Below are 25,447 nucleotides of genomic sequence, written 5' to 3'. Positions count from 1 at the left end.
AAAGTTCACAAGGTTGTTTCAGATCCACTTGCTAATATTACATAGTTTTACTCAGAATACTTGCATTTTGGATCCAGAGGGCTGCGAGGAGAGAGCAAGCTCTCTACTGTGGACTTTGGGAGAGCAGGCTTTGCCCTCTTCAGGAATCTGCTTGGTAGAGTACTACGTGACAAAGCCCTGGAGGGAAAAAGGGCCCAAGAAAGCTTATTAATATTCAAGGATCACCTCCTTCAAACTCGGGAGCGATGCATCCCAGTGAAGAGGAAGTTGGGCAAAAATGCCAGGAGGCCTGCATGGATGAACTAGGAGATCCTGGCCAAACTCAAAGAGAAAAAGGAGGCCTACAGAGAGTGGAAGCAAGGACAGACAGCCTGTGAGGGATACAAAGACATTGTCTGAGCAGACAGGCAACAAGAAAGGCTTCCATAGGTATATCAGTGATAAAAGGAAGACTAGGGAAACTGTGGGCCCTCAGTACCCCTGGGAGTGTAGTGACTGGACAAGGTTGAATGGCTTTAAAATAAAAACGGGTGGGTTTAGTTTAGACCTTAGGAGGAAGTTTTTTAGTCAGTGTGGTGAGGCCCTGGACCAGGTAGCCCAGAGAAGTTGTGGATGCCCCATTTCCTGGAAGTTTTTAAAGCCAGGTAGGATGGGGTCTAGTGGGAGGTGTCCCTGCCCATGGCAGGGGGTTGGAACTAGATGACCTTTAAGGTCCTTTCCAACCCAAACCATTCTGTGATTCTGACTTTTGCATTTGGTGATATCCATCTGTTCCTCATCTTCCCAAAGTCTCCTGACACCATCCATTGAAAGAAAAGGCTGAGTAAACACACATAAAAGAAACATCCATTTTGCAATTTGTTTTATTAAAAGAACAAACTGAATTACTGGATGTCTTTTCTAGCATAACACAACACATCACTTTCTTTTTCTGCAGAATCATAACAATTGCTACTAACTCCCATTAGTGATTAGTGAATCGGCATAAGAAGAAAAAAGGGCTATTTGAGGGGAAGAGACGTTTGGCATAGGTACAGCACAGTAGCACTTAACTTCAGATATTTTAGATTCCTAGAGATTATAAGGATGACTAGTGGTAAATGGAATTGCTATTCAGAGCTGAATTAAGCTGATCCTGTCCTGTCAGAATTTCCAGAAGGAACCTTTTCCCTTTATAAGGCTCTGAAGATAAGGATATTCTAATTACCTTGTTTGGGAACTTGCCTAGAGAAGGTGCTGCCTACTGCTTTGGGTTTTTTACTGGTGCTGACCTGCTTCATTATTTCCAGAACTCCCCAGGTTTTGGCATTATTTGTAATCTCTAGCTGTTCTATCTTTCTTCCTTCTCATACGTAATAGGAGTTCCTTTCAGTGGTTGATTTGCTTCAGTTGATGGTCCACATTATTATTGCTTTTCCCTTTAAATTAGACAGGAGTTTCTTTCTAACTTCTAAGATTAGCTCATTCTGTTTTTAGCAAATCTAGAAGCTCAGAGCAAACCAGTAACAGGCCCTGCTGAGTCTGACTTGTTTATACATCATTAACATCTGCCACATAGCAATTAACAGATGTTTGGGAAGTTTTCATACAGCAGGGGCTCCAAGAGCATGCAAGTGATAACAGAAGGCTTCTGTATTTTAAGCTAAGAAAGGTTTATCTTATTTTTTTGCCACACAAAACGACCACTGAAGGGACCTGGTTTTGGCTATTTTTTTTCAGAGTAATAGAAGGAAGACAGTTACCTAAAACTGATTTGAAACACTGCCTTTATTCAGAAGGTAAGGTGGTAATGGAAGGAGGAGCAGGATCATGAAGAGTCTGAGAACTCCCCTGAAAGGTAAGAGGGAACTATAGTGGAACTAAAGTGATGAGAAATCACAGAAGAGCATAAAAACAGATGTTACTTGTGACTTACCACAGTGGCCAAAATGTTAAGGTTAATTTCCAACTTAGAAAAAGAATTAATGCTGTCAATAGAAAGTTTAGTAATAAATTACTGATGTGATATGCATCAGCATTCCCTACCAGTAGAAAATGAAGTCTTGTGCACCACCTAGAACACCTCTTCTGCTCTAAGGGATGAACTTTCAAGACTGAATAAGAGAAGTGAAGATAAGCCTTCTCTTGACCCTGTGATCTCAAATTCCTCAGAATCTAGAGGGAAAAAAAAAGTCTGTCAAAAAAAATAAAAATCAAGGTAACGATCAGCAGTCTCTTTAAAAAAAAGGAATTACAACATCTTTTCTATAGTTGTCTTGTTTGCCCAAGACTTGTCCCTGTCTCAATTCAACTCATCTGATGTAGCAAACCTCAAAAACACATTTGTCTTTACCTTGCCTTCAATTATATAATCAGGTTTCTAAAGAATTCTGATCCTACTAAGCACCATAGTAAACATCGTATTAGGCCTGTCAAAATAGATACAGAAGAATTTATTCAGTAAAGACAATGGAGGAGACAAATGTAAAAACGCAACTACATTTTATATCAAAATTCCTGCTAACAGCATCTCATTTAACCTGCAGAATTCTTCAGTAAACTGGGATTCTGTGTCCACTGCCTCTAATGATCCTTGTATTGTCTCCATCCTGTCATACTCATCTTCTCTGACCAAACTAATTACTTCTCCAAAAGCAATCTTGGATTGAAAAAGTGAACAAGCAAGGTGTGCAAAGATGTACATTATCTGAAAGGCATTAACCCCTTCACTGTACATGTCAAAAAATGTTCTTGGTCAGATTTCTATGGTTTTTTTTTTTTTTTTTTTTTTTTTTGGTCTTAGCCACAATTCCATGATTATGTTAAAACTTTGTTCAAGTAAGAACACAGGACATATTTTGCTCTACTGTAATACTCTCAGCCAGGCATATGCATAGAGCTACAAACAAGGACCAAAGCACCTGTGGTGCTGGAAGCTGTTCTACATGTGGAGACTGAGAGTAAAGTGCATGCCAACCAAGTACAAGTATATTTTTCTATTAATCATTGTTTTATATCACTTAGCTCCACAACTGATGCTGCAGTTTGACAAATCAGATGTTTCAGAAACAGCATTAACTTAAGAAGTTCCTGACTTCAATTCTTTTTCCACCTCTTAGGACACAGTGATTGCAGGTGGGCTGTGCTCTGAGCCAAGGAATGCAGTTGGCTTTATAAAAAGAAATCAAATTTAAAAAAAAAAAAACACCACCACAGAATAAAGCTACCTACACGAAGCCATGGAATAGATGGCCTCCCCCAAGCCAGATGAGATCAAAATAAACCCGGGTTTGCTTAACCTAACAAGACCAGTGCTGAGTCATGATATAATTATCTATAATGCATCATTGGGTTAAGATTCAAAAGAAAAAAAAGCTTATTTTAGGTAATAGAAAATGTTGGCATAAGAGCAAGTGGGTTTAAACGGAGAATGATTAATTTTAGGTTGGGTATCAGAAGAGTGTTCAAGCAACAGAAAAGATGCTGTTTCACTGCTTTCCAATATAAGCAGTAGTGACAACTGATTTTAAATTCACCATGAAACATTTATACACGGTCTATATTTTAAGTTTTTAAACTGCTGAAATGGGAGATGACTTTTAGAAGGCATATGATAAATGTTGATACACTTAGCCATGGAATACTAAAAAGAAGTGCTAAGGCATGAAGTATCACCGTAACAGAGCACACAAATGTTTAAAAAAAACCAACACTACAAGATATTACACGTTAACTTAGGTGAGCTGTGGTAATAGGTATCAATGTTCTTATAATGGCATGATTAAGTAGATATCCTTTCTCCTCCATACAACAGTACTGGACACAAAGAACAGTGACTGTCCTTCTGCAATGAGCATCTGCTTTAGCTGTAGTGGAAAGAGATTGAATTGGGATGGGAATCAAATTCTAAGCAGGCTTTTTACAATTCTCACAGTGAATGCAAATGAAAAGCAAACAATAGGCAGCTTTCTTGTAATGAACGGGTAAAATAATTTTATGTTGCCCACTGCAAATTGAGCCATTTAGGTAATGGGTTACTGTCTCAAGTACCGTTCCTGGTCTCCATAGCAAAGCCACTCTTATTTTTTCCCCAGTCTGCCTTTACTATCAGACACATTACAGAAAATGTTGCTCCCTTTTGCTAATAGTTGATCTCTTTTGCTGATTAGACCAAAGCCTGAGAAGCAGATGAAATTTTTGAACATTAAGTTTTATATTTTCTCCCAGGAAAGTGACAATGAGACAGAAGTGAGCTGTCACATTTCCCACCACCAGAAAACCCACAGAGAAAAATTAATCACTGTGTCAGGGCATGGGTGGCTTCTCAGAAGTTGTCAGAGAGAGCAGAGCAAATAAATACAGGCCCAATGGAAAAGCAGATGCCCATTCACATGAGACAAAATGACTAATTTTAGTATTCTCTATTATAAGAACCTGCAATGTCAAGCTCACAACTGTTTGGATTTGGTCCACAGTTAAGAACAAACACATCTTGCTCTTCTGCAGGAAAACAAACCAAACCAAAAAACATTTGGGGAGGAACACAAAAAGACAGAAGTCTTCTGATTTCTAGAAGTCAGGATTTCTCCAGTGGGACAGGTGACTTACTAAGTGCTTGCCAACACCACCGCAGCAGCAAGACTCCCCTGTCCCAGCAGTTCCAGCAGCATCCAAGGTATCAGCGCAGAGGACGTGAAGCAAAGGCACAAAGAGGCAGCGAGTACCTGGGAAAATGAGCTGTATCATACTGAAGACTTCAAACGTCAGCCTTCCCAAAAGACCACTGAAATAGTCTGAACAAAGTCAAATGGCAGCTGGCTTGGCTATGTTTTATATTCAAATTCCATCTGGAAAGAACCAAAGTGGGATTTGTTGGGAAAAGTGGCAGCTTTCATATGGTATGGCTGAAAAATCCTCAGACTTTCAGGTATGCAAACCTTTTCCAGGTCTGAGAGGAAAGATTTAAGGAAAGCTGTAGCCAGCAGAGTGACCAGGTGCTCAGCAGCATGAGGGATGGCAGGGTGAAGACCAGGGCTCTCTGACAGCCTGGCTAGTGTTGGGAGGTCGGTTCCCTTGCTGAGATGTGGCTCTGGGATGTGTCCTCCTCTGCAGTTAACGAGCTGGGCACTGGCATGTAAGCAGGTGGCTCTGACAAGAGAAACCTGTGTGTTTTATGCATGGAAACAAGCTCTGAGCTTGGTATTTGCTTTTGTTTCACAGTAGGCGAGACAGGCTACTGACTGCAACCTGTGCTGTAGCCAATGCAGGTGCCTCCAGGCTGAGCAGCAAAAAACGAGTGCATAATGTGGGTAGGTTCCCCTTTGGGAAATGCACGCCAATGCTCTCAAAACAGGGGGCAATACAGCTTCTCAAAGATCCCTCTTTGGGCCCCGGTCATTCACTTGGCAAGCAGGGATTGCTCCCTTCATCTGCCACAGCAGGCTGCACACCTTGCCTGCTCTCACTTCCTATAATGGTAGTGATACTTGATGGGTCCACCTTAAATATTTGAAAAAAAAATCACAATGTAATATTTCTTATGAGAAAAAAAAAAAGGATTATCAAGTATCAAGATTACTCCAAAAAGAATCAATCACATGACTAATATAAAAATCCTGCTCTGGCCTAAGGGAAAGCACAGAACCATGAGCACAAAGTCACACACAACTGAGAACACGAGGCCAGAATGCAAGATGGATTTTGGCAGGAACCTGATGTGCACTTCAGGCACCTGTTATCATCCACCTAGGGGTCTGCCAGAGCGCCATCATTTCTAAGCATTGTAATGAAACCCAAGGTATTTTATAAGCAGATTGCACTTTTTAGATACAAAACAATACCTGTCTGTGTTAAGGACATATGCTGCAAGAAATTAAAATACATTTAAGAGTGATAAAAATTCATTGAGTCTGATTTTCACGCTACATCTGTTAAGACTTAATTGTCAGTTACGCAGGATGTTTCAGAACTGATTAAGTTCCACTGAATTTATTAAAGAAATAATACTGAAGTAATCTGTCAAAAAAGCATTCAGAACCCACGGCAGAAAAAATCCCAGAGATATTTTCGGTGGTATGTCAACAATTATGTTACAAATGCAGTCCAAATAATATGTGGTGTTCCACAAAAATAAAAAGTCCTTACAAATAGGAAAAATATTCAGAGCCCATGAACAATTGTAGGAGTTCTTGAATTTTGCCCACATGTATTACAAAAGAGAAGTGTGACTTCTCTGTTAAGTATTTTAAATATCACGGTAGCATGTCACGAAACTGGAATAGTTAACTAAAGCAGAAACTGCTGCAAGACTTCTGAAATTCTAAGGCAGACGATGTTTATACAACAAGCAGGCTCCTGTTATTAATAACCAGATCTTTCCATTACTTGTACTACAAGTATTCTGTATGCGCACAATATATTTTCATTCTTTTCAAGGAATCTGTTTTCCATTCAGGTGCCATTAAATAACCAATAACTTTCACACTTTAAATAACTAAATCCTTCAAGATGTGCGTTGAGACCACTTGCCTCTCGCTTACAGCTCGGCTGAAGTCTGACCAGTTTCAGTATTGATACTGTTCTTGTGCCGTGTTTTAAAAAACTGCTTTCATTCATTGAGAACTTGCAATATACCTCCTCATTAAATACTGCTCCTCAGAAAGCAGAATAGCTAGCAAATTATCTTCAAATCATGGTGTCTTGTATTTTTTAACTAATCAGCAAGCATTGCAGTCGATAGAGATAAGAATTCTGATTCTGTGTCATTCTCTAGCTAGTCAGCATCGCCACAAAATGAAAAATAAGGATGAAAACAAAGCCAGGAGCTTATTATAACCTTGCTGTTGTCTCAAGCAGACATAGACACAAAAATACAAATTAATTAATATAATCTTAGTATAGTTTTAAGGATCAAAAATGTATTTCCCTGCCTGACCTTCCAAGAAATGCAGCCCAGGTGCCTCCTGTGTTGTCTTGGATGAAGGCATGGAAATGGAACCGGGGTTCCCCAAAGGCACCCCCCCACTGTGCAATGAGATGGCAAAACCTACTCCTTTGTAAGTGATTTTGCTGCATTTCCCTTTCCTTTGACCACCCCAGTTTAGTTCTTCCTCCTGCTCCCCCCTCGGACTGCGCACGCTCCCTGGCTGCTGCCTGGCTCCTCCGCTCTAATCCCAGCATCTCCTGTCTCTTTCTGGGACTCTCAGCCTAAGAAACATTTCTGAAGAACAAGAGGAAAAAATAAGTCAGTGCCATTGCTAGTAATCAATATACCAAAAAGCAGCTTGGCCAACAGGCCAGATTTGACCGCTGCTGGGGGAAGATCCCATTTCCCCATAAGAATTCTAATTCAGATTCTGCTACTTTGTACCCAGTGATGCAAACACCATGAAAGTGCACAAGCCTTTATTCTGATTTTACAACAAAGCTTATGTCCAAACATGAATACACATTACCAAATTTTTATGATTTTCTGCAGTATTTCTACTGTTTCTACATAAAGAACAATTTAAAATTAATTTTTAGGTAAACCAGTCCAGTAGACACAATCAGTGTTGCAACAGACAGTCTATGTAACTCAATTATCAGTGTTAAAAAACAGCTGCTGAGGAGAAAAGAAAAAAAGATACTGACTAACTTATCTATTTAACAACAATGGACTGAGGAGCAACATCCTATCCAAATCAATCTGGTATTTTATAAATTTCAATTTCAATGCTGTATTTGGACAGTTAAGAGAAACTGAAATGCCAGATGTATGTAATATGTTTCTTGAAACAGTTTCTTAGGGTCGTGGTAGGATTTCCTAATGATGTTTGGATGGTGAAGGACAGCTGAACCAGGTACATGACAACTTCACATATAGCCTGGTTATAAATGCAGAATTTTTCAGCAGTCTGGTTATCTGCTTATGCATGCAGCATCCTCAACAGTAACATCATTTTCCTTCACTCATAACCCCACTGTAAGAAATAAGTAAATGACAACTAAGAGGCTTTGGCCAGAAGTGGCTGATTCTCTAAAACTCACAAGAGATTTATATCATGACTTCAAACCATTATGTCACTTCTTGCCCACTGCTTCCCTTTACCTTCCATCTAGCAGTGAGCAAGGGACCGTGTCTGTCCTGTACATCCCAGTTTGCATGTCACGCTTGGAGAACCTGAGCAACAACAAAATACCAGTACTAAAAACTGCTAAATGCAAAGTGAGAGAGAGAAAAAATTCCTTTGTTATAAAGTTAGAAATTCAGGAGGATTGAATTCAGTTCCCAACTGTGCCAATGGCTCCCTGTAAAACACTTCTATCTATGCTTCCCATATGGAGCTTCACAGCTTACACAAGCTTCAATTTCAGCCTTCAACTCTGAATCTTATGCTTTAGATCTGAAACTCATGCATAACACACATTATTTTGATTCATTATCATATATAACATTCAGGTCAACATTAAGACACTGGAGTACAGGCACCTGAACTCCCCCTGTAGGCAGAAATTCAAGATACGGGCAGAAAAACTGATTCAGCCCATCCTAAAGTGCCTGGTCACTCTTGGCTCTCCAAACCCCACCAACTGCATGAGCACTGACCTCCACAAAGCACAACGGAGAACTTGGTTTTCTAGCTGTTGCAATCTTGCACTGCATCCTTTCCTCAGATTCATTCACATTCCTGACCGTGTTGATGCTGTAGCAATGCAAAGCCACGCATCATATCCAGCCTGCCAACACATTACAACCTTGTGCCAACCACGTTTTCAAAGAAAACTTAAGTCAAACAGCTTCTCCAAGCAAACTTAAACCCCATTCATATTCTTTGCCATGTGTTGTGTTAGGACTCAACCACAACGATACTGCCTCTGGCATTTTCATGTTACCAAGCACAGGAAAATCTGTTTTAACCTCCGGAAACGGGCTGCAGATAAAGGAGTGGTTCAGTAAGAGAAGATGCTACGATACACTAAATACGGACTGAATATGTGCAGATGGGTTTCCAGGATCAAAACCTTTATGTATTAGGTGTCAATTGCTATCAGACAAGCTAACCTGAATGTTTGTCTCCTACCTGGAAGAGGAAGGGATTTCTGGAATAGTATAATCTTCTCCAGAAAAGTGAACATAAACATGGTATGGATTTAATGCATGGAAAAACCTTCATCTTCTAAAACATTCTTGTATCTTTAGCCCTTCTCAAAATTTCATACAGATTTTCTTACATGTTCTAAACCAAAAGTACATCAGAGGTGGTATTTCTCAGGAGAAGTTCTAACACAGCATTGGCTGTATAATTTGGAATACAAGCCTAAGTACACATTAGCGTATAAAACACAAGGTTACATGAAACTGGAAGGGTCTTTTAAAAATACTGCTGCATTTTAATGAAAATCCAGTGTAAGTCAGATGAGCCTTATCCTTCTTATATCTGTCATTTTAAAAATGCAAGCATTTTGGATGCAGGTTCATGTTATTATTAGATATTACTAGATATTGAAAAGTTTTTACATCATGGTAAGGAGAGTGACAAAACCCCCCTTTCTCATTAATTTATCATTGCATCAGATATTGCAGTTTCCATTAGCATCCTACAGATTACCCACATCGACTTGCTGGATTTGCAATGTTTGCTGAGTATCCCTGTGGTAACATGGTTTAACATGATACTACATGGTATAGAGGCAGGAATACAAACATCCCGAAGGTGCATTTAGTACACACTGAATTAACTGGTACAAAACACTGCTGTAGGTGTTTTATACTAGTACAAACACTGTGTCAGAATACCAGGTTTCATTGACTGTTTGTCACTGTTTACAGAAAGGCGGATGCTTTACCTTCCTCAAAACAACTAACAATAATAGAATTAAGCAAATATTTACAAAGGTAATCTGGCGCGAAACGCTGTCTGGAAAAGCAAGCAAATTTCTTTTTGATCGTGCCATTCTTCCTCTATAAAGCTCTTTGCTTTGTCAATATGCAAAACAAAATAAGTCTGTCACAAAACCCTGCATTTGTTATCAGCTTATTCTCCTTAAATGGCAGGACTGTAAATATTTTTCTTCATTATCACCCTGATAGTAAATAAATTTGCAGGTGTGATTTAATCAATAGGAATGCCAAGATTTCACAATTGTTTGGCCCGTATTACAGAAAATGATTAACAGAGAAACCTATGCACCAGGAAGCAAATGAACAGAGCTAGGGAACTAAGGTCTATCAAGCAGGGTTCAAGATCAGCTGGGTTGGATTTTACGATGGTTGATGTATTTGCACTACAGTTCATCTGTTTCCTTATCTGCAAAATTGTTCTATAATAAGTCATAATTTATTGCATGTTTTGCAACTTTGTCAAAGGGCACACCTAAGATTTTGTTTCAGTAAGAAATTCCACCCAACTGTGTACAGGAATTCACTCGACAATCTGGACATAGCTAAAATATTTTGGTATTTTCCAGCTTCAGCACTTTTGATCCAGCACCAACAATGCAACTACCCATCTGGTTTACATACCACCATGTTTACTTTGGTCTATTATGAATTATACTCAAAAACCAACAGGAGATTACAAAGCAATCTCCAATGAAAATCACCAGGGAGTAAAAAAAAAAAAAAACAAGTCTGTTGGATAAGGACCACTATTCCCTACTCATGACTGCTTCTCATTCTGTCCTTTTGCTGGCTCTTTTTTTTTTTGTTGTTGTTGTTTTGTTTTGTTTTGGTTTTCTTTTTACCTTTGGGAGTGTTTATGCCTGAATTGGAATAAAACAACAGAATGCTGTGATCAGCCTCAGCACCTGGGTGCACACAGCTCAATTGCTCAGTGTTCTCACCTTTTAAAGGTGTTTTGAAATTAAACTCACTGCAATAAATCAGATTTGGTGCCTCATGCTGAATCACCTTGAGGCTCATGGGCAGAAATGAGAAGCTGCTGCTCGCCCAGGATTGCATGGAAAGCTTGTCTCAGGTGCTTCATTTTGGGCAAAACAATGGACTGCTCCCACCTCTGCACCTTCCCATCTCGAGCTTCCCAAGGAGCACACAGCTCTAGAGCAAACTGCAGACAAGTGACTTACTTCAGAAAGCCAGCAGGAAGAAATGACTCCCTCCACCCCACGTTAGTCCCTTAGCTGAGCTCAGCACCTGGCTGTATGATGTTTTGTGCAGGCAGAGGGGAGGCAGCACAAGGTGAAAACGACCAGGCAGAGCTGAGGGACTCCTCCCATGCTTTTTGGAAATAGATGACCTTTGAGGTCCCTTCCAACCCAAGCCATTCTGTGATTCACTCTGTGATTTTTGGGCAACATTGCTGGTTTGTACTCACTTGTGATGTATGGGAGGAGGCCGCAACACCAACCCAAGCGTCAGCCAGCTAGCTAAGATGGACTGGCAATGGTTACTCTGCCTAACTACTGCCTACTGTCATATCCTGGCTAGATATTGCTGGAACTTCGTTCTGTTGAGAAAGGCAAGGACTGAACTAAATTCTAACTACTGATGTTGTAAAAAAAATCCCCTATGTAAACATCAATCTTCCACTTTTGAGTCTTTTTTGTCCACATCCAATTTCAAGTTTAATTTCAAAAGCCCTGGCCTCAAGCTGATGTTCTCTTTAGGACCCAATGAAAGGAGCACACTAGTCATAGGTCTGAAAGTACAGCAGAGGATAGTGATCCCTGCCCTTCTAGCATTGTCCACAGTTCAGTTTTGTGCGTGTGCTTACATGAGCCAGACACATTCCCTGACCACTTCTTTAGAATCACAGAATCACAGAATTTCTAGGTTGGAAGAGACCTCAAGATCATCGAGTCCAACCTCTAACCTAACACAAACAGTCCCCACTAAACCATATCCCTAAGCTCTGCATCTACATCTATTTAGGCATCTGGATAAAAAAGAAAACAAACAGCAAAACAGACTAGGGAGAAATAAAAGTGAGAACAGACACCATTAGTTTGCAAAAGGATAGATAAATGAATGCAATTGAATAAAAACATTAGGGGAAAAAGCATACAGGAAAAAAAGCAAGCAAAATAAACATTTCCAGGAGAAGAAACAAGACCATAGCTCTGTAGAAAACTGAGAATTATCCAGAAAGTGCTGTGTAAAGAGGGAAAACAAGCTAGAGTACACAAAGAAAAGAGGAAGATAACTCTGAAGCTCATTTTTTCTCTAAAAAAGTAGAAGGAAGAGGGAGCAAGCACATAAGAGACTTATGAAAATGCAGTAATTTTTTTCATATGCAGTACTGCAGCACCTTCTATACAATCTTCATAATCATCACAGAAAAAGTAAAAATAGCTCTCAAGCATCAGTGATTTACTTTTATGGTCTGCAGTCTTTAAGGGAAGTTTTATCAATACTAACCACATACTAATACTTTTAGTAAATTAGTAAATACTAATTCACTGTACATTATGATTCTTATATTCCCCAAAATAAATTGATGCTCATTACTTGCTACATTTCAGCAACAGCATTGACATCAGTGCTTCCGAGTAAGCACTGGGTGCTTCTGGATAACATCTAAGATACTGTTCAGGACGTACAGAAGCCCTGCTGAGATGTTATCTTCCCTCCTGCAGTCAGCAGTCTCAGTTGGACCTTGGTAAGTAACAGAAAAGCCAGCAGATTGTTTTGAGTAAAGAACCTGGAATTTTGAAACTTGCTTGCTGTATTGGTCCAACATAGCTAAACAACTTTCCAAATCTGCTGCAAAGACCGCATTTGAGAGAACATTTCTGGGGGCCTGGGGAATGAAGGCTGACGTTATGTTCTGGGCTATCGGCTTTGAGAAAGACAGCAAAAACAAAACTTGACAACAGCCTATAGACGGAACTAGACCTTCTGTATTAGTACACACAACAACCAATTTGCAAACTCCCACTATTGTAAGCAAATATTTATGAGGATGAATGATTGAGTACTTCAACCTTTTATTATTATTTTTTTATTTTATTAGCGATTAATTAAAAATAAGTGGAGAATAGCCAAATCATTACAACTTTAAATTCAGCATTGTAAGGCTTACCGTTTGAGTGCAGTATCACATTTTAAAGTTGCATCTCACTATGCCAGTAAGTGAAGAACTTTCTAGGAGTAGTGTCGCCTTGCCTATTTCCCTTTCTAAAACCATTGTTCTGGGTTAAAAGGGAATTCATTTTCTGATACAAACCAAAAGTTTCTAAATATGATTACTGCTTTGGACTGAAGCTCACCATCTTGATCTACTCTTAATATAGCTGGACAGAGTCTTGAGGTAAGTCTGCATGCTTTACTCATAGGAAAATCTTTGAAACAAAATGAACAAGCCACTGCCTTTAAAATACTCAAAACACCGTATTTCTCAGCCAACAAATACTATGTCCGTTTGTAGCTACAAGAAAACCTAAAATCCCAAGCAATATGACTTGAAGAGAAATGCTTACCATTGTGTTTACGCTACTGGCCAAAGAACTCACACCGATGATGGTTAAAAAAAATGTTTAGGAGCATTAGGTTCATGTATTAACATTTTTCTATGAATTGTCTACAATACTATTGTTGTAAGCCAGATATCAACTTGAAATGCTAAATATGTGTTAGTGCAAAGATTTTTTTTTGTTCACATATTTTTCTTGTCATTATTTTTTCTTTTCTGTTTGAAGCTGTTTCCTACTTATATTAGCAAATTATCTGAAATTAACTTGGCTGCATTACAAATAAACCCTATCCGCATACCACTTCATTAAAAATCTGCACGTATACTATTATAGTTGGAGTAACCAATTAATATGTATGAACTGCTAAGATTGAAAAACACTTCTTTCTCTAACCTTGCTTTCACAGACAACTGTCTGAAAGCCACACCTTCAACACTGAAAATTTCAGTACTCACTGTCTTCCACTGTTTCAGGCTGGAAAACTCAAAAGAAAATCCCTTGTAGGCTTTTAACTTACTGACATAAATTTTGAAGGGAAAAAAAAACGCTTTCCATTTGCCATATATTTAAAAAAAACAAAAGTTATTTTGAGAATCTCCATGACCTTCAAGCTCATATAGCCCTTCTAAGGATTTATATTCAGCTGAGTATAATATTAGAAATTGTGTGTCAGCAGGGCAGCCATGCACCCTTATCAGCTATAGATTTTTGGCAGACACAAGGTAACTCTTTTTTATTTTTTATTTTTATTACAGGTTGTTGTGTCCTATTTTTGGACCACCAGCAGCTCTGTAAACTCTGCTCTGTCCCAGGTTTCCCTTAAAATCACAGGCTTGAATCACTGTATGTTCAAGTCTCCTTCTTCCACAGTGCTCTGAATTCCCTTCTTTATTTCCTTCTTGATACCCTCGAGTGACTCTGACACTCCCTGCTTGCTAGGCAGTGAGCAACAGAGCATCACAGGCTGTGAACAGTGTTTACTATACAACATGCTTCACAGGTCAGTTAGGATGTGCAGACCATCCAGCAAACAATTATTAAAGCTAGGATTTTCCCTTTCCCTCAGCAGATGTACTAACAGGGAATTTGTTTTCTGAGTGATACTGAAACTTGGGGAACTTAACCTTCCTGAACAACTCGGAAGCAAAAGATTCTTGGGAAAGCTATAAAAGTCTTTTTTTTTTTTTTTTTGAGAAGACAGACATATTGCTTAAAAAAATAACATGGAAATTATGGATTAAAGAAGCTTAATTAATGGGGCAGATTAATGAGGTCAGAAAGCCATAAGGAAAACAATGCAATGTCCTAGCTCCTCAGAGCATACACTTTTAAAAGTACATTTAAAAAAAACACCACCAACAACATGCAAACAATTTTCTTTTTTGCTTAGCTAGGTTTATAAACCAGAAAAGATTTTAAATCAAAAACCTACAGCTGAGCTCTATACTTCATTGCACTCATTCACGTCACTCCCATCACTGCCTCATCTAAAAAAAAGGTCACAGAGTACTTGAGTACTTTCTGGTAAACTGGACAGACAGATAACGGGGACAGGAATGACACAAGCATTATATTACAGTCCTACCATTTTCTGTGGCACGTAAGTAATTGAGGAACTACATGCTGATCAGACATGCAAATTATGCAGAGACGTAATGCCATCATCAAGTCACCAGATTTCTAAATCATCAGCCTCACTTCTCTAGCGTACAAGGTGGTGCCTTTGAGAATCCATATGCACATTTATAAATTCGCTTCTGACAGCTGATGCCACTTAAAGAATCCTGTCCCAGTGATTTGTGCATTACATCTTTAAGGGTACTTGCAAGTTCCTTTTCTCTCACAAATACAATGATGAGAAAACAACTTACGTTCAACTTGATCAAACATTACTGAGAACAAGAAATCTCTTGGTGTCATGTAATATTCTCCTTCATACTCCAGTGATGCAAAATGCATAAAGCGGTGCTTCCGAAGAGACAGTCTTTCAGCCATTTCCTCATTTGTAACGTCTTCCTTCTGAAACAGAAAAAAATCCATGCAGAAAGACGGCTGTATTTGTAGACCAACTCTGTAATTTGAAAGAATCCTATACCTCATCTTGATTAACTTCACTATTTAGTAGGTAGCCACAACAAGAGACTACCAGAAATTAAAGCTTTTATAGCACAGTCCTAATGAACAACATGCTTATGTGACATTCACAGTATTTTTTGGCCTCACTGAGAGCATGCTTTAACAACACAGATGAGCCAAATTAATGGCTTGCTGTTACCAAAGGCTGCCCTTGCTTCCCACTCCCCTTGCTCCTGGCCATATGGTCCTGCACCTCCCTGTTTGCCAGCTTTGCTACTTGTTGGACTATTGCTGAGCCAAATTCAGCTTGCTAACTCAACAAAAAATGAAACCAACCAAATGGTGAATGGTATTTTGCCAGGTTAATGTCTGGCTCACCAAAGGACTCACTCCTGAAGTTAATCATCAATTTACGGAACAGGCCCAAAGATGGGGGAACAATAATGTTCTGGTTTAAGCATGTGTGTATCTTCTAGAGAAGTTAGAAAAATGGGAAAACTGATTAAACCATAAACAGTAAAGTCAGAGATGCTATCACCAAACCCAAAGATTCAATTAGTCAAGAAAACTAAAAACTTTCAACCGTCTTCCAAAAAAAATTTAACTACTGAGAGACCCATGAGGGAAATCATATGAGCTGGCAGTACTTCCGAAGAGTAGTAACAGCACTTATGGGCAGAAGGGGAGGACACAACTTCACTATGTTTCTCATAGTGAAACAGAGACATCTACGCTTTAGGATTTCAGAAATAGTGAGAATAGGAAAAAAAGACACTGTAAAATTCAGAACATGCTATGCATATTTGAACATTAATCGTGGAATGATTTTACCACCAGTAGCAGCACTCACTGCTAAAAGCTGTGAGAAAGTGATGGAGCAGCCTGAAGCTTTCAAACAAGGCTGAGTACCAAGATCTCAACTCGTACATAGTTGAAATGATCATGAAACAGCAGCATTGACCTGCAGCTAGGTCAGTGCCTGTGGCACTACTCAGCACTTGATGCAGACCAGTGGATGCAGACAAGGTAGGCCATGGCCTACTGAAAGGCAGCATTGAGCCTTCCAGGAAACGAATACTGCAGCTGGTGATGGGGTGCCTGTGTGTTTTACACACATCCAGGGCCAGCCAGAAGGGAATGGGACTCTCGTTTAAAAGCTGTGATCAGGTTTCTGACACTGTCAGTTTTAACGTGTAATTCCTCCAGGATGGGGACTGCCAACTCGCTCTCCTCTGCTGAGTCTAAACAGTTGCAGAATCAAGCAGTAGCAGCTATACTTCCTCCAGCCAGCTGATAACGTGCCAGGGATTTGGGATGAAGTGGCAAAGACAGCAGGGGATCTAGCTGATACGACGAACATGCAAGCTGTTTTGGGATGGGTAGCTTCTAGCCCTTGGACTGGGCTCTGAAGGTAAAATGAAAACCATTAGGGTTAGTGATGATGGGGTAGATGAAGGATGTGGAGGACTGCTGCTGATACACATGCCACTGCAAATAATAGGACCAAGGGTGGTCAGAGAGGAACGGCCAAATCCTTGGACTTGAAGCACTCCAGGAGCAGGGGGGTAGACTTCAAGCTGTAGCCAGTAACGAGTCCATTGAAGAAAGTGTGACAAAATGGTTCAGTGGACAATGAGAAGGGAGAATTTCAACCCCATGTCATCAGCTTTCCTTTTTCTCTCCACACCATGCTCCCTAACTGGATCATGAGAGTTGGGGATCTCAAGACAATGGGTATTAGTGGCAAATCTATAGCCAGATCCTGGAAACAATTATTATCACATTCATACTTAATTATAGTTCTAAATATAACGCTGCAACCTGTCATTTAATCCCACCTCTTTCACCTTGCGTTAGCACTAAGCAGTTATTTAAAATATTTCACAGAACAACATGAGCAGCTATTATAGACAATTTTAGTTTCCCAATATAGTGTCTTTGCTTCCCTTAAAACTGGATTTTCAGTAAAGCTGTGGGGAGGGAGTACCAAGAAGAAAGATAGTGTTCAAAAAATCCTCATAATTTAGAATTAAAACAGACAAAATTCAATATGGAAGATGAATGAGGGGTACTTTTAAGTATCTAAAGCAAAGGTTTTGTTTTACATATGAGTATTTTGTATTGATATCACTGCTTTACACTTTTTCTTACATAATACGGAGCCTAAACATGGTCTACAACACAAGATGTATGGTTGTTGTTCTATGCTTCAGGTCTGTAAATTTTGGAAAATACATTTAAAAAAAAACAACTGATGTACTCTGTGCTTTTGCTTTCTTCTTTTTACATCTTTGGGGGAACGAGTGATTCTGTAATTGCTTCGTTAACAAGATTCAACAAATATTGCATATATCAAATGAATAGTTCATAGTTGTAGGGTATTCACATGCAGCATTCTTATAAAAATCATCATCTTATAATAACATGAGCAGTTTTTGCCCTACGGGAAATTTAAGACTGGAAAATTGCTTCACAGTTGTCCTTTAGCTAAAATTATGGAATGAAGACCAATCTGCTCAAAAACAAAATAAAAAAGTTTAGACAAAAAGTAAATGGTTAATCCTACCATACCTTAAAAACAACCAGATTTTCAAGCTTCTGAAGCCTTGCAGTATTTGTCCAAATTCTGTCTAAAGCTAAACCTTGTCACTGACACCAAGACACTGAATTCACCAATTCACATTTTACATTTTTATCTGAAATAGACAGGTACAAGTTCACATATTAACTCTGAACAGTGCCTTGTATCTGGAAGAAAATACATTCCCACCAGAATGATAATAATGTGTGGGTGCTTGGCTTCATCAAGCCCCTTTCCTTTCACCAAGTTAACAACTCCAATTTGCAAAACAGCCTTGGGAACAAGGGTTATTTCTTATGGAACTCATCTTCAAATACTATCACAAGTGAGATAAGCAAACCTTACAGGATGAAATGCATCAGCTGTAACAACTCCTATTATTTATTCAAAGTTTTGCAAAATTTTCAAAGTTCTGTCACTGTACAAGGATCTCAGCATCTGTTAAAGGCATTCTAAACCCTTCAGATACAAGCAAGAGCTGAGCCAGAGCTAGACTAAAGCTCAACTACTCACATATACCTGATCCCTCCTTCTGAATAGCATGTGCTCCTTGGACTGCAAATTCATGGCATACCAACAAAAGACACAGTTCCTACCAGTTACAAAGCTGACCTACCCAGTCGCTATAATGACAGGTATCTTTATTTCTATTCCTCTCCCTCCCTGTTAGTTTGGTTACTGTCACAGTCTTTACAGTATGAGAACGGAAAAAGGGGAAAAAAAAAAAAAAAGGGTGCGCAACAATCTGGAGTGCAGAAGTTTAAAATGAAAGCAAAATGTTTACTATTATCTCTTATCCCATGATTATGCTCTTTAAGAAGGATCACAAAGTAGACCTCAGTGAAAGTCTGGGAGAGAAATAAGTAAACACAAAATAAAAAGCATATAAAAATATTTCAAAATGTTGAAGAGGTTTTACTTCCCCAAAGTCCCCCCAAACAGTTGTATGAATAAAGGCTGAAAATTTCCCAAATGGCTCTGCATTCTGCACAAATCCTAAGGAAAAAAAAAATACTAATGGCAGGATTTCTCATATCTAACTTCATACAGCTACACCAGTTGCATCTTCATTATAATGTAGATTTTCATTACATTACAATGAAGATGCTACTTCAGCACCCTTCATTACATTACAATGACAGGGTGGCTGAAGTTGGACCCCTGGAGGCCCCTGGTGCCACCCCTGCCCAGGCAGGGACACCCAGAGCAGGCTGCCCAGGCCCATGTCCAGGTGGCTTTTGGAGCTCCCCAAGGAGGAGACCCCACAGCCTCTCTGGGCAGCCTGTGCCAGGGCTCCGTCACCCGCCCAGCACAGCAGTGCTGCCTGGTGCTCAGAGGGAGCCTCCTGGGTGCCCGGCTGTGCCCATGGCCTCCTGTCCTGGCACTGGGCACCACTGAGCAGAGCCTGGCTCCGGCCTCTCTGCACCTTCCCTTCAGGGATTTACAGACATAAACTTGGTTAATGCAGGCTCCCTTTATAGTGAGTGGGGAGAACAGCAGTTCTGGAGTGCAATTACAGTGACTTGTTTTAGCTGTGTGCATAGAAAGTTCAGAAGATGCAAGGAGGGAGAGTACAACAAAAGTTAACCTTCCTTCACTTTGTTTTGTTTGCAAACAATTGTTTGCACAATTTTATTGCATAAGAGAATGAAAATCTGGGCAAACACAATCTGAGGGTGGGAGCTTGGAGAAAAAGAGTGGTCGGGGTGTGACAGGCTTCAGCCAGCACAGAAAGTGTGTAAGGAACATGTAGAAGTTTGTCCAGAGTGAAGGCAGCTGCATCGGTGGCCAAATACACAAACGTCACTTCTTGATGAAATAAAACTTTGTAACTACCATCTTTCCCACAATGTTTTCCAAAACCAATAATAATGCGTTTGAATTGTTTTAATACCAAGTAAGGACTCGAACCTGCTACATTTGGCATCAGAAAACGTAAATTCACAAGCACATTGTAGTGACATCAAAACATGATGACTTCTCTGGTGTAAGCCATATAGCCACAGTTTGACAAATAAATTCAATACAATTATTTCTGCAATTAAAGGACACTTGTCCTTTAAAGTGCTTCCTAGCTAGTACTGATTAAGCAGTCTTACACTAATGAAACGCTTATATAGGCTTATAAATTCACTGCCGTGGATGCAATGGCACACCTACCATTTGGTGCATTTTGGTACCAAAGAGCAGAACACTGCAACAAATTTATAGTCAAACTCCCCCTAGTTTTAAAAAGGAAAAGTAAATGTTACTTTCTTGGAATCTACTAGAGGCTGCTTTTTTGTTTTCTTTTGTTTTTATAATGAGAGGCAAATTGATTTAAATAAAACAAGAGGAAGCTTACAAAACAAACGTCCTTACGTTCTTCTGTTATCACCTCTGTTAGATTAAAAAGCAAACATCATTGTTACGTTCACTTTAAAGTTATATTAAGATCAAAATAGTGTTTTTTACAATGTAATCAGACATTTTGTACAACAAACTTTCGTTCTTTGAAGAATGGAGATATATAAATACTGCCACATTAAAATCAGTGATATCAATAAAATCAACTGCACGTAAATGCCAATGCACATCAATAAATGCATTTATTATTTCTGCTACAATTCCACTCTTACTGAAGTACTGAAACAGCCTGACTTTATTTTTTTCTCAATTGCTAACACTTAGTGCTTGTGAAGGTACAAAAGGTTTCTCCCAGCGGATCTCTGTCTAATGAAAGGACTTTCTCAGTCTCTTCCAGAAGCATTCAGCTGATCAAGGGACAGAGCAACCACTCCGGTACTGTCAACTCAATTACCTGTGCTTGGCTGTACACATTGCAGACTGCTGACACCACAGATGGAGAATCAACCTGGGTCTTGAGACAGTACAGATGGCTTTGCATGACACGGGACCTTCAGTGAGAGCCCTGTTGGATGAGGGGTGGCTGCATGGAGGGGCAGCTGGGCTCTCTGGTCTCTGTTCCTGCACCCCAGAGAACTGGGAGCGCTGTGCAGAGAAGCATCCGTCATTTACCTGTGGATCAGCTCCGTGCTGGTGGGCTGGTTTGTGCCGACTATGATGGCTTTGACTTGATGCCATGCATATCTGCTCTCCCTGCTCTGAGCTAGCTTATTTCAGACCTCACAGAGACAGGGAAAAATAGAGCTAGCTGTGGTCAGCTGCACTGCCAGCTGCTGCCCTCGGACTGCCTCATTTTGCCTCCATTTCACCATATAAAACCAACTCTCATAACCTAAAAGAAGCATATGAACCTTACAAACAGTTTACTACGACTGTTCTTCAAACCAAAATCATCATTCCAGGAGGTGTTCTCTCCCTGCTTTTACTGTATTGCTTCTTTCCACCCAATTGTGTTTGCTGTTTCTGGACTACCCTTCCCAGCCATCACGTTATTCCTGAAACTATGATTTTGGACACTCCTGATCCTGTGCAGAAGGTCTCCTGTGTCAGAAATCAGGGGTCATGGACATCCTGAAGCAGGTATGGGCCATGTCATGTAGCTACATTCAAAATATAAAAAACTTTGAGATAGCAGCTTACGTGCTCGTGTAAAAGCCATAAATCCCCTCTCCCTCCCTGTTTTTCTCTTCACCGATATGTATCTCTTCTGCCTTTGGCAAGCAAAGATGACTGACTCACAGAAGACAGCAAAGGATGAAAATAGGTGGGAAGAAGCTAGGAGCTATGAGTTTTTGAAAAAGATTAGAAGCATAACCCTCATTTTATCTGAAAGGGGATAATGATGAGTAGCTGTTCTAATCAATATTCCAAATACCTGACCAAAGACTGAATTAGAATTACATTTTGAAGAAAAGGCTGATTCAATCACTTAAAATTACGATTGATCTTCTTTTGAAACACCCACTTAAAACATGCAGAGGGGAGCTCGCTCGCTCTCAACACTTCAGTATCCTTCCCACTTCAATTAAGTCCTGAATAATTTCCAAGTACTTTCTCCTGAGTCATCCAAGGAGTCCTTCAGGGAAAAATGATTTGACATTCTTGACGTTTCTAAAAGCACTGACAAAGCATTCATTTTGCTCATAAAAATGCATGTACGGGGCAAAAGGCAGCGTTCTCCTCTTTAATTCTATTCCATAAACGGAGTTTCAAGCAAGGATAGGTATACAGCAGGAAGCAATTATGCATTTAAGGCTGGACTTCAGGTATTAAAACATCTGCAATCAAACACCTTAGCAGTTTCCCACAGCAGCAAGTAAGATACCAACATTCACATTTACTCAGAGGCAATGGGTGAGAAGAATCCATTACTATTTTCTTGCAAGAGACTCTTGCAAGGGTAATTGAAAAAGACTTTGTGATTGACTTCGGCTTATTTCTGTCCTCACCAGTGCCACATAAGATGAAACTAAAGCATGGAGAACTATGCTGAATTAACGTTAAGGCTGGGGCTGAAATTCCATCCTTAACTCGGTCTATTGTGTGCAGCCAGGGCCAGCGGTGGGGGTTCCCACGCGCCACATGTCCCGCAGCACCGCAGCACAGCCGAACGCATTAGGAATGAGGTTTCGGCTTTAGCTGGGAATTCAGTTGCCTTTGTGGCTTTACGTCGAACCTCCAGCATTAATTCGAGAATGTAAACGGTAAAGCTACGGCAGCCGATGGCGCAGTGGAATTTAATGGCACAAAAAGGACTCTACAAGGATGCAAGTGTTCTCCTCTGCAGTAGACACAGCAATGGATCAGCAGTGGTCGGCCGCTGGCGTCTGGGGGCATTACTGAAGGCCTCGTTTCCTTCTTGGCTTCCTGCACTGAGAAACGCTTAAGGGCAATAACATCATTTCTTAAAATTAATTTTCAGATTTATGTAAGGATTCAGGAATCTGTTCATGACTCTCTTAATTTAAGAGGCTAATAAGGAATTCACGGTGTTCAGTTTTTGGCTTTGATTTTTCTTGGAATGAAAAATAGCAAGCTTCAGTCAAATAAAAACCATATATTTATTGCATCTTTAAACTTTTTTTAAAATACATAAAATAAAAATGAAGGATTACATAAATAAAACCTCGATAACCCTTACCTTCTGTAACACTGCTAAGCAAATTCTCATCCATCCAAAATGTAGGCACTTTTGTACAAACTCAAATATTTGCAGCTTCGTATGAGTTAGAATTACTTAAAATAAGCTTATATACATATTACTCCCTTAAATTTAAAGTGGTTTTCTGATTTCATTTTATATAATTCTACTTGCACGAATTTATTGTCTTGGTGTACCTACACCTGTTATATGTTTTCCATCTTAATTATTTTCTGTATACACAATACTCTACATATTCCAATTGATTTTCTGTACACATTTTTTCTTTCTTTTTCTTTCTTCTTCTTTTTTTCTTTCTTTCTTTCTTTCTTTCTTTCTTTCTTTCTTTCTTTCTTTCTTTCTTTCTTTCTTTCTTTCTTTCTTTCTTTCTTTCTTTCTTTCTTTCTTTCTTTCTTTCTTTCTTTCTTTCTTTCTTTCTTTCTTTCTTTCTTTCTTTCTTTTACTCTACTCCTTTCTATATAATTTTCTTATTTTGCCTTGTTGTATCCTTTCACTGCTTTTCTTTCCTCTACCATCTGTACACCTTCTTCCACATTCCCTTTCCCTTGGAGGAAAAAAATAAGTTATAAAACATTTTTTCTTCTCTGAAAAGAGGATAAATGCTTGTTTTTTTCTGCTTGAATCAGGAAGAGTTAATTTGCACCACTCATTTTATCTGCTGTAAGGATAGCCAAAGCAGTGTGTGGGATGTAATTAAAATCCAGTTGGTGCCAGCAGGCTCTCTGGCAGCCTTACGTTTGGATCCATTAATTCACACTAGATCTACAAACGGATTTAGCGACTCTGTATCAAATTTCTCTAAGTCGGATGAAAACTTTGCAGTGAACTTGTGTCATAATTGTATATCAATTTCAACTCAATCCAATTTGAAATGATCAAAATAACAGAAAACGTAACTTAACCTCAAACCCTGCTGCACATGTTAACATCCCTAGCATGCATGAAGAATGCACAGAGGATAAAGCTTGGAGCTCAAGGTTTAAAAGTTTCATACGATGCAATGATTTATAGATGAATAACGATTTTGACAAGAAATCCATGCAAATATGTCACTCACAGAAAGCTCAGGATTCTAGTATTGAAGAACACTTGTATTGCCAAAAGAGTTTGAGCTTTCAAATAAAGAACGTGAGCCCTATATCATGTAGAATCTCGATCAAATTCATCAATTTCCAAAACCTACATCAAGTTAAACGCACGAGAAAAGCAAAATGTTCTAATGAAGTGCTTTTATCTGTATCAGGGTTTTCAACATTATTTTTTTGACATGGCAGATCAAGTCTGGACCTAAAATAAACCAGGGAAGAAGAGAAAAGAATGGCTGTTTGGGAGACTGATGTCTGCCTGAAAAAAAGTTCTAGGTACCCGAAGGACTGTTCAACAGTGTGAAACTAGATAAACGACTACATTACTAAAAGCTCGAAGTCTTGAAATCCCAAGACTGACAAAAATACTTTCTTGGGAATCACTTCTGAGACAGAGAACAGGCTGTTAAAATTACTGGTTAGTGCAACCGGAGTGAGAACGGAGTACCCTGGCGTCTGAGCACTCCTCGCACTGCTGAACACAAATAGTCCAAAATTAGCTGCAGCCCCTTCTAGGCAATAACAGGTGCCAGGCCCCTCCTTTCTTTCAAAGAGCTGCTCAGACAATTAGGCTGTGCTAGATCTAGCTAGGCACAGTTATGTTTGAAGCAGCAGCTGAAGAGTTTATTTGCATCTAAAATCCTGAAATTTTTATTTTGAGTCTTTCTCTCCCACTCTTTCATTTCATGGCGATCAGACCAAGCTGGTGTACACACTGCAGGTCTTTCTCGGCTACTAGAACCTTACCAAATGGTGAATATAACTGAATGTAAGGATAATACTGAAAAAAGTCTCAGTTCAAAAGGTTTTTTAATTTCAATTCTTTAAGTTTCAATTCTAGCAGAGCTCACTTTTTAAACGAACTTCAAAAGAAGTTGTAAACTAACACACTTCCACCAACAGAACATAACAAAGGCAGAGAAGGTCCACAAGCTCTAATGAGATGGAGAACCAGTTAATTTAACAAACCATACATTTACACCTCGACTTGCAAGTTATCACACCGCACTACTTACTGATTCCACCACTGTAGCTGGTACACTGCTCAACACACTTGTCTACAAGGACTAAATAAATATATACAGAACAGCAGGGGACCATGCAGAGCCTGTGCTCACCCTGGGCTTGCAGATCTTTAGGGTTTCTCAAGTTAATATACGTTTACCTTGTACGTGTGTCTGTGCTGTAGAACGAAATCATATAGCCCTTTGAAATGGCTTCTTGCTTTGTCTGGCAAGGCAGAGA

The 25,447-nt window shown here is 39.5% G+C and overlaps 2 protein-coding genes across 4 annotated transcripts in view; both read right to left on the bottom strand.

Moving 5' to 3' along the window:
• The window catches only part of MICU2 (mitochondrial calcium uptake 2), a 146,620-nt gene that overhangs the window by 46,941 nt on the left and 74,232 nt on the right, over positions 1-25,447 (bottom strand). The window contains exon 2 of the mRNA XM_027469067.3: positions 15,264-15,411. Within this exon, the coding sequence (XP_027324868.3) occupies positions 15,264-15,411 (148 nt within the window). The remainder of the gene's footprint in view (positions 1-15,263; positions 15,412-25,447) is intronic.
• The window catches only part of ZDHHC20 (zDHHC palmitoyltransferase 20), a 201,005-nt gene that overhangs the window by 101,402 nt on the left and 74,156 nt on the right, over positions 1-25,447 (bottom strand). The gene's annotated exons all lie outside the window — the stretch shown is intronic.

Source organism: Anas platyrhynchos, chromosome 1 (assembly GCF_047663525.1).
Source record: "Anas platyrhynchos isolate ZD024472 breed Pekin duck chromosome 1, IASCAAS_PekinDuck_T2T, whole genome shotgun sequence".
Classification (NCBI taxonomy): Eukaryota; Metazoa; Chordata; class Aves; order Anseriformes; family Anatidae; genus Anas; species Anas platyrhynchos.
Note: the sequence above shows the minus strand (reverse complement) of the source record. Positions and strands in the feature narration are given on the sequence as shown.